Below are 10548 nucleotides of genomic sequence, written 5' to 3' on the forward strand. Positions count from 1 at the left end.
TCTTGGCCCACTTAATCATTCTCCTCACAAACTTTTGCTTGGGGTGGGGTGTGACTGGGAAGATGCCCTCTTTATTTCGCCGGATTTCGCCGGATGACCCCCAAGACACCAACTTTTTTGGTTCGGTGGCGTTCTTGGGGGTGCCAATGGCTGTAGATGCTCTTAGATGCAACTTACCCTTATCCCCTCTCTTTGCCTTAAAACACTGTTTCAGATTGTTACTATGAAAAGTATTGTCATGAATATCTTGAAGTAAAAGAAATAAGTTATAATCATCACATAGTTAGCGTTATGCCATGAACTATTGGGAGTATGAACTTTTTAAGGTATATTTTCGTGATTGGCACAAAAAAAATACTAACCATTGTAGCGGAAGACCACTGCACTAGGACCATGGAGAATGAGAAAAAGGTTGAGCTCCCGATTGTGGCTTCTCATTTGCAATCTTCCATCATGCCCTCCCTTGGAAAATAAATTAGATATATGGTTACCTTATACATTGACTTAGAGCGCTACAAGGCTAAATACATTGACTCGTTTGGAATCCTGCATATATTCTCTATGTTCCGAACACACCCTTACAGGTTGAACTGTTATTGTGCTACTGCCTAGTTTCTGAATCTAGAGCACCTTCAAAAGAATATATATACCTACCAATTAAAACAACACGTAAAAATACATTTACTAACGTCCTCACTCTGTCAGACTACCCATCTTGTGTCGACAATGGGTCATTTTGAGTACATTGAGCTAATTTTTATAACTTGGGGCATTTTTTAATATGTCTTTCCTATTGAGTCGTACTGAAATTTGAAGCAGCGCATAGGATGGGATATGGAACACAGCAATGTACAGCTTATAACATGCCTCGATGCAGTCTGATCAATCAGCAATCATATAGGAGTATAAGACGGCATTAGAAGCAGAAGTGGAGCTCAATATTTGCTCTCAAGATACTAGAAAGTCGTTGAGCAAACACCCAGCAGCCTAAACGGACGCACATAAAGTTGTTCAGGAGTGGACTCTCTCATGGTAGGGTATCAGAGAGTTAAAGCCATACAGGCCATAGGTAGTTCTAGTAGTAGTCAATAGGAACAACAGGGACGGTGTCGACTTGGATGCTTGAGCTACAGAAATACGCCCGATTTGCAAATGATATGGACCCTCATCGCAAGGCCTCTCGTGCGGCGCTCTGCCATTTTGAAGAGGCAGATGTCTCCCAGCTGCAGGTTATTGTCAGAGGCGAACTTTGACCAGCCTCCGTAAATGATTTTCCTACTTCCATTGACGTGTAATGCCGTGTGCCACTCCTTGTCCTCCAGCTCAAGTATGAGAGTTTGATCTCTGCTTGGAAGAGTCGAAGCATATTCCTTGCAGAATTCCTAGTTTAAAGAGTAGAAGTGTCAATGGCAACTGAAACAATTTGACAATTTCATGTTAATGCATAATCTCTGCCGCATCCATATTTTTTGACATCTGGGGGTCACATCCATATTAGTAGTTCTGCAAAAGAGTAAGTGTTTATTAAACGCACCAGAGAAAGGGGGTGGCCACAAACACAGCTTTTGGTCATCACTGCCACATAGATAGGAAGTTCAGATCCAATTGCTTGGACTTTCTCCTGAACTTTCTTCTCCACAGGCCCAGTTAGAGTTATCCCTCTGGCTAAAATATAGGGAAGCCTGGAAGGCTCCTGAAGATTGTCATTGTTGGAGATGGGATGTTTCAGCTTGTGGGTATCAGATCCTGTAAAATAGGCCATGTCCTCATATGATGAAAACCGCATAACCACAAGTACTTGAAAATGTAATGAGGAAATGCATGCTAATTATACAGTGACCTGATTTTGTGGATGGGGATGACGCTAAAGCCATCTTCCGAGCTTTTGCATGAGAACCCGGTACCTGCTTCCGCCTCCGAGATGATCTTCCAGCATCTTCTCTCTCAGTGTGATCATCGTCAGAGCTGGTCAGATCAATAATCTCAACTGTACAAGGGCGTGCATCAGTAATCCAAACTGAACCTTCACCAGCCTTGGAGAAATTTTTTGTGTCAAAGCATGACGAGTTTTTCTCACAGCCACTTGGGTCCAGTGCGAGAACTTTGAGACGAGTTTTTCCCTTGCTATGGAAAATGAGGAGGTCATTCAACTGTATGTGATTAGCAGCTACAAAAGCATCCCAATCAGATTGGAGGACAACTTGATCCTCGCTGTGCTTGCTAGCTCGAACATTGTATATGTTACCATCAGGGGCTTCTAGTTTGATAATAGCACTACCTGCCTCCTCTTTTAAATGTCTCACAAGCCTCAATGGTATGTTCTTCAGGAACAGAACAGAAGAAAGGTTAAAAAGATGCAATGCTGAAATGGCTTATGAATTGGAGTAACTAACATAACCAAGAAATGATATGGAAAAGATACAACTTACGATAGAGCAGTCCTTCACGTTGACATTAAGTTTCTTCATGATTGCCACATACAAAGGAATCTCAGACCTTATTTTGCGGGCTATTTCTACAACTTTCTCATCTTGTGATTTGGTTAGATGGCATCCAGTTGACATGGTATAGTCAAACTCAACTTGCGTCTGAACATGTCTTGGATTAGGCGCAGCTTGTCCTGCACATCAAATTTGGTACAATTGTCACAAATATATCGCAAAAAGATTCAACGTTTAAGAAGAAAAATCATCTAAAAGTCAGTTTGTTTTTCTTTTCTTGTTTGGGACACTGTTAAGACTGCTTCTACTTCATTAGTTAAAAAACAAAAGAAAAGGAATCTAACCATTCAGCACATGATGATCACAAGGCTCACTGGGAGGAAAGATTCCAAAGATCTCTGAAGGTGATTGAAAGCAGGAAGCCATCTTCTCACAACCGTGTGAATTAAATATATGAATCTCAAAGTTGGAATTCCCATGGTAGATGAACAAGAATGTGTCATTTTCTTCTATATGGTGCGCAGTAACAAATGCATCCCAGCCAGACCGAATAACTAGCTCGCCGAATTCCCAGGTCACCACAACATCATATGCCCTGCCATTAGGAGCGCTGAGTTTAATGGTGTCAGAGATCCTACTCCTCAAATGGGTTGAAAGTTCCCGTGGTATACGCTGTTGTAGGACAAAGAAGATAATAGATTAGAGTTATAAGTTTCACAATTCAAACATTCTGGGGCATGAGTTTCAAATATTTGCAGGAAATGCACGCTCCATTTTCAGATTTCAGGACTAATCAAATGACATGGAAAATTAACAAAATTAAACTCGTAGATTTTTTTTTATAAGAGGATGGCAGTAAATTCATAGATTTGCGACACCACATTACAGGATTAACAAGCAAATTTATGCTTACGTGACACCAGCTACCAGATTGTCATTATGCTGAAATAGGACATTCCTGGTCGTTGACCAACAATATACTAAACTGCCAATTGTCTCATTCTACGCTCACAAACATTTTTCATCCAACAGTGTTTTCTGTTGCATCTTCTTATATTCTAAACCAATTATATTATCTTGATGCCAAACTATAACCAGGAAACTAAAAGTATATCCAAGAATGTGACATTGCAAGAAGAAACTAAGCACATGCCTTTATAGTTCTTTTTGTGAGGAAGAATGTTAACTCTTTAAGTCATGGAAAGAATTGTTCAGCCAGTGCCTCTATTATCTAAAACAATATCCAAAAAAGAAGAAGTTCTTGTATAGCCACTCCCTTACTCCTTGACTTGTTAGCCAACACTAGTGTTCTTATCTATAATCGCCTCTATTTTACCTTGAAAGATATTTGAACAACCTCTCATGGACCATAGATATTCAGAGCCCCAAAACCCTTAAAAAAGGTTCATGTACACCCATACCCTTACTCCTTAACTAGTTTGCCAACACCGGTGTTCTCATCTATAATCTCCTTCATTTTTCCTATAATCTCATAAAGCCACTGATATGTAGAGCCAACCCCCACCAAAACCCTCAATATAACATAACCGAGCAAGGAAAAGAGAGGGGAGGATGCAGATCTAGAAGCAACAGTGGTTGAAATGAATTTGCAAAAGAATTTAACAGAAAGAGTCCGGAAAGGCAAACTGACGATGCTGTTCTTGAAATCACCCTTGGCTACAGCAGAAAATTGCTTCTTCTCGTCACCCATGTGATCCCAGTAGTAATGATCCCTCCAGAAAGCACAGTTCTCACAATCCTCGTTCATCTCGCAGTACCCTGATCGATGATGCACAAAGGGAACTGCTCAGAGATGAAATCACCACTCCAGCGCTAACAGATGAAAAAAAGGAGAGCCGTATCAAGATTCAAGAACGAGGTGAGAACAACATTTCTTTTTCCCTGGTCCTCTGTTGCGTCGCCTCTCACAGGTCGAATCCTTGCTAGAGAGTGGAGGGGAGCGGAGCCTATGCTGAATGGTATGTGTAGAGAGTGGGGGGAGCGGAGCCTATGCTGTACCCAAATATTCGTTCACCATTTTGGCACTAGCCCATCCCATTGCCCATGGGTGAGGTCAGGGTCGGTCTCTGTTTACTGTGTCTGTGTGTGAGCTCTTGGGTAAAGTCGCTGGAGGCATTAAACCCCTAGGCCAAAAGAAGAAAGCATGGTACCTCTAGGCAAGTGAAGAGGACACAGCAGTAAAAAAAGCTACAGCCAACAGAAGAAAGCACAATAGCTCTAGGCAAGTGAAGAGGACACAGCAGTAAAAAAACACTCTAGCGAACAGGAAAAAGCAGAGTACCACTCTGTAGCCATCAGCTGCTGCTGGAAATTAAACGAAATTCAATATTTTGCCCTAATCAATGGAATTTGGCAGCTCTCCTATCAACATTAAAAAAAAGGAAATTCAATAGTTCGGGCAGTTATGCACCAACTGACCAAGATTTTGTCAGAAACCAGTATTGATGATTTTGATATCAAATGGTTATCCATTTAGGGTGACAATAAAACTATAAACTACAAATGCTTTGCTTATCAAGGTAATATGTCGACTGGCAAATTTTATTCATCAAAAGTAGCTTCTCAAGCTAAAGAAGGAAGAAATTCAAGGAGGTGAGAACAACATTACCTTGGCCCTTCTTTTTTCCCTGGTTTTTCTGCTGCGTCGCCTCTCACAAATGATATGTGTGGACAGTGAAGGGGAGGAGAGCCTTTACTGTACCCAAAGATTCTTTCACCATTTTGGCAAAAGCACATGGGTGAGGTCAGCGTCTCTGTTCTGTGCATATGCGTGTGTGTGAGCTCTTGGGTGATGTTGCTTTGAACTCCCAGGAAGAAACAGCCATAGTACCTCTAGGCAAGTGAAAAATGGACACAGTAGTAAAAAGGGCTACCCACCACGGTAGGTGAAAACATCATCAGTTCGGACTCAAACTCGTTCAGGACACTGTTGTGTACATTTGTTACTGGAGATACTGCTTGTTAGTGTAAATCAACAAAGAACTAGTTTCAGTCTTCCTGCTTTTTTGCTTTTTTCATAATTCATATTCCAGCAGATGTGACATGTGAGATTTCCAACACATTGGAGAGTTGGAGTCCTGGGAAAAGCTACATTTTCTTTACAGTTCCTTTCACACCTATTCCTGGGGTCAGCCAAATGTTGTATGTACAAGGCAGACAGTTTTACACACAAGATCCCTTTGGGATGCACTACTGCGTAGGAAAACTTTTTCTTTACGAGTAGGAAAACTCAAGGCACATTACACTGAATGGCAGTTATCTAAGCCAAACAAGCTCACAGCACTCAGTAGATTGGCGAACAAACTACCCGTTGAAGTTCATCGCAGTCCAGTGGTGGTTCTATGCTCTTCAAACCTAGGGGCACATCTGACTCTTACATGTAGCACTATAACTGAACCCTAACCCACCGAAAAACAGGTTGTGGTCAGCCAAAAACTATATGACCACTAATAGCCGTAATGGCGGTGAGTGTGAGTGGTGCGAAGGCGTACATCAAAGAAAATCCAATACCAGTATCGACGACTTGACCCTGATCGCCATTTTCATGGTCGGTCTGGGGGTTCATCTCCATGAATTGCAACGCATACATGTCACCAGCATAGGCCTGCAAGAGTGTACAATCACTTTAGTAACCATGGCATCAAGAATGGTATGAACCATAGCTCAGTTCAGACTTCAGAATTAAGCAACTACTCACTTCATTAAGTGGACAAGAAAAGTCAAATGCCTCAAAAAGGCATCAAACATTGGAACTGCAGGACTCTGCATGCACAAGAACATGAGAAACCTGGTAACTAATCAACACGACTACAAATTGTTATCAAGAGATGAAAACAGCATCAATTCGGGAGATATAATTGACTCTATAAAGACTACAAAAATGCTTTGCCTATCAAGGTAATATCTCGACTGTCAACTTTAATTCGTCAAAAGTAGCTTCGCAGGCTAAAAGCTTTCCCCTCGGATAAAGATATGCTCAGATTTCTTTCCAAATTTTTCTGCACTTCAGAAGACATGTAAAGGCTAGTATACTGTAAAACATGAAGTAGTCCTACTATCCATTCATATCATATATACACAAAAAAAGTGAGTTCATAACAATGTTGGATTAGTACCTCACACGAGAACTCTCCTTAGCAGTGGGCGTACAAGGTTGCAAACCAACCCACTGAGATTCGAGTGTCTCACTTCTACTTTAATTCTGAAAGTGTGGGAAAATGAGTCTTATCCTCATATCTCAGAAAAAGATTAGTATTAAGAGAGAAGCAAATACATTAATTCTTCTTCATATCTTCATGCATCATGTTCAGCAAATCGAGCCTTCCTTAATTGGTCTCCAAAGCACTAAACATCTCTCTATAGTCCACATTCATGAAAAGCTTGGTGGCCGTGAAGAACAGATCGCTGCATTCCTTCGCCCCAGATTGCACAGCCAACTTGATGACGTCTTTAATCCCATGGCCTCTTGGAACATCAGTAGAAGATGTCACCGAAGTGCTACCAGCCATTATGTTTGCAACATGCCTGCACTCCTGAACGGTAGGGTTCTTTTGTTGCTTTCGTTTCTTCTTTGGACTAGCAGCAATGGCAGCAACCCTCTGCTTTTCAACCTCCTTTGTTTTCTGGCCAGGTGCCTTGTTGCTTTCCAAATCACTGTTGTCTTCCAGTTCCAGATAATTGTTGCCAACCTCAACCTCAAAGAGATCAGTGGGGTCTTCTATATGCTCACCTAGGATCGCAGAAGTTGCAACCATCACATGAGTCTTGTCAAACATGGTGGTAAGTTCAGCAATGTTTTCTGGTGCTCAGTTACGGAACATTACAAATTCTGGGTGGGCCTAAATAAGGAGGATATTGACTTATTAGCATAAGCATGCTTTGTAAGTTACATAAACTTAAAGGAGATACACTCCATTGGGTACACTACACTACTTCGATGAGATTCACCCACCATTCATTAGCGGCATCTACTGTTCCCGAATTGCTATCCTATTGCTGCCCAATTGCAGCCTGTGTAAAGGTCACCCAATGACCATATTCTGTCTTCAAGAAATTCCATCGGTTTTTGAACTGCTTCCTCTCATAAGTTCTCCCTGTCCTAGCCAAGAACTTCTGATGTAGATTCCCGTATCCTGTGGCATTCAAATATGCCTCTGGCCTGTTCCCGGCACTGACCTCCTCTTTACAGATCTCACGAAAAACTTTGTGTGCAAATGAATCCCATTTTGCCTTGGCTTTCACACCTCTCTCCATCTACTCTATCATAATTTAAATACTTCATCAATTGGTACAATAATAAGAAGGTATGCACAGAAAATCATGCATTCATGTCACACAGGCAATATATATAAAAGCATGTAGACAAAATCCGTCTGTTTATCATCCCATCTAAATTCAATAAATGCATAGCATATACGTGCAGGTTTATTTTCTAGTGTAAACACTTCACCTTGAAGATGACATGTATGGCCTTCCAGACAGCTGGCCATTCATGTGCTACTTCCAGTTCGAAGCAACCCATTTCACTGTGACACCCAACCTACGGACGCACTCGTATACAAAGCGAGTCTAGTTCAGAGTGATTATACATTATTCAATACATCTAACCAAGATAAACTCATGCAATTCTACACCCACGGTATAAAGCACCAACAGACAACGGATTATTACCTATCAGTGCTCGAGTTGACAACTTGGGATAATTTTGGGTGGAGGGGAGGGGCGGTACCTGGAGGGGCGAGGAAGACAGGCGCACGACGAGGAAGGAGATCGCTGGGAGGCAATGCGTAGGGTGAGAGCCGCCGCCGGCCGTCGGCGTCGGGCCGAGGAACGTGGGCGACGGCAACCCTAATCACATCCCCTTGCAGCCAGCCTTCTGCACGAGAACTGATTTTCTTTTTCTGGGGAAACATTTGGCGAAACAATCCTACGTCGACCTCACCGGGGGTCTAACAGTTTCCTTAAAAATCTTTTCATAAACTGATCTTTTGGCCTTGTTAAGGAAAGTTTCTGAAATCAACTTTCGTTACTTCCCCTAAATCCATTTTAATATATTTTTTAATTAAACAGAAATAGATAACTGCTAGGACCCACGAGTCATTGACACCGGCGGGCGGTGCGGTGGCCGCCAGCGAGGGGCATGGCAGCGGGCACGAGCAACGGCGGGGCGCAAGCGCGGGATCGATGAACTGTATCATAGTGTCGGGAAGAAATACTAGTGAGTTAGCTCTGAGTAAGATATCAAATAATTCATCAACGTTTCGAATCGCTCGAAAAAATCAGCAATCGAACTGGTTTGGCGAATAGCATAGATATGAGGAATCAGTAACTGATCCTTCGTGACCAAATTGCCTGCATAGGAGAGCATCGAACTATTCCCATGTCATGTCTATCAATTTCTAATGAATCGACTGCAACCAAATGCTCGTGGAGTCGGAGAAACTGACGATGGGCACGGGCACCCAGTACAATTCATGCATGGAGAACATCTGAAAGTACTGCTCACACGTGTCTTCCAGAGATGTTGGTTTCCCTCGGCGAAAATTGGGAACGCCGTGGACGGCAGCGGTTGACTGAGGGTAGCTATCACTTGGGATGATACCAGAGCGGGAAACATAGAAGGAGCACAGTCATATCCATGACAGGGGGTGCCGTTGGCGACTTGAGGATCGTCGACGCCCCCTCCCTGATGAGAAGCATCGCACCTTGGCTTGACTGCCTGTGGAGGCTGCCTTTTGTGCTAAGAGGGGTGATGGATTGTGAGGCACTCCACCCATATTCAGTGTGGCTGCACGGGATGCCACCTGCAACAGAGGGACCGGGAGATCTAGCTTGGCGAAGCACGCTTTGAGCTCTGGTTTCCATGCGACAAGGGAGTCGATCCGGGCCATCTGCATGTCAGGCGCCTTGAAAGTGGAAGCGTAGATGTTGTCCTGCTTGTTAGCGTGGTCGATCGTGTTGGAGTTCATATTGTCAAGGTAGGCACGAAGCTCGGGGTCCATGTATGCGACCAAAGCTTCACGGGCAACGTTGATGGTGGCAGAGGAGGTGAAAGGGTAGTGGTTGGTCTCTGATGGCACGATGTTAAGTTCTAGTTTCCTCTATTGCATTCACTTGATTGAATACAGGGGATGGTCTCTCTCAGATACAACTTTGCACTATAGGTAAAAGAAGAAATGTAAAAGTTGCCTAGGCGTTGTCGTGATCCACATGATGCCTTCCCATCCTCTTGCGCTTATCCTTAAGTAGCATTGATCAGTTAGGGCCCACATACTTGTGATTCAGATGCATGATCCGAGCTAGACGCTGAATGATACGACCTTCCCCTAATTGGTCCCTACGATCAATGTGGTTGCCACAACAACATTTTTTGCTACCATGGGAGCGTTTCCTTGAGCCAGATGTTTTGTCTACATGGCAGTGCTTCTGTCTGGAGTTGTCAAGCTGTCAGTTGGGACGATGCCACTAACTTGTTCATCCGGTAGCTGTAACTGCGGTTGCCTTTGTCCAAAGGCCTGACCACCGTAGTGCACTAATTCTGACGTAGGATCAGGATGTCGTCGATGGCCACCACAGACGGCTCAGAGGCGGCACATACGCCTCCTAATCTGTCATCCTCTGCTCCTGGTGTCGGGCACGGATCATCTTCCCTGTCGTGATATCTAGATTGATCTCCCTCCCTCCTCAAGCGCCTCCTCCTTCTCCTCCTCCTCCTCCTCCGTCATCCTCTATTCCTCACTGGGCACCAATCGTCCCATGCAGTGATATTTAGATTGATCTCCCTCCCTCCTCAAGCACCTCCTCCTCCACCAGCCTCTGCTCCTCGTAAGGCATCTATCGTATGCAACATCATGATATCCAGATCGGTACCCTTATCTATATAAGTGTAGGAAATCAGGCAGGTAGTCTGGATGAGAACTATATTCGTTTGATTTGGGGACATAGTCTTCATGGGAATCATGTCCGTTTGCTTGGAGGATCGTATGGATCCCCCCTTTTTGCTTTGGTTTGTAATTGATTTTTTTTCTAGTGGTTTCCTTACCATGAGAAGGAGGTGGACTTGGGAGAAACAATTCCCCCTTTAATA

General features: G+C 43.4%; 1 protein-coding gene across 1 annotated transcript; it reads right to left on the minus strand.

The window, feature by feature from the left end:
• Window positions 1–916: 916 nt before the first annotated feature.
• Window positions 917–9463, minus strand: LOC123089972 (B3 domain-containing protein LOC_Os12g40080). The gene is made up of 9 exons (XM_044511489.1): window positions 9181–9463; window positions 8191–8309; window positions 5973–6066; window positions 4093–4220; window positions 2786–3113; window positions 2430–2620; window positions 1841–2321; window positions 1535–1746; window positions 917–1382 (listed from the first exon to the last, which is right to left on the minus strand). Exons 1-9 carry the CDS (start codon window positions 9461–9463, stop codon window positions 1128–1130), a joined length of 2091 nt encoding a protein of 696 aa, XP_044367424.1. The 3' UTR covers window positions 917–1127.
• Between the last annotated feature and the right edge of the window lie 1085 nt (window positions 9464–10548).

Source organism: Triticum aestivum, chromosome 4B, assembly GCF_018294505.1.
Source record: "Triticum aestivum cultivar Chinese Spring chromosome 4B, IWGSC CS RefSeq v2.1, whole genome shotgun sequence".
Classification (NCBI taxonomy): domain Eukaryota; kingdom Viridiplantae; phylum Streptophyta; class Magnoliopsida; order Poales; family Poaceae; genus Triticum; species Triticum aestivum.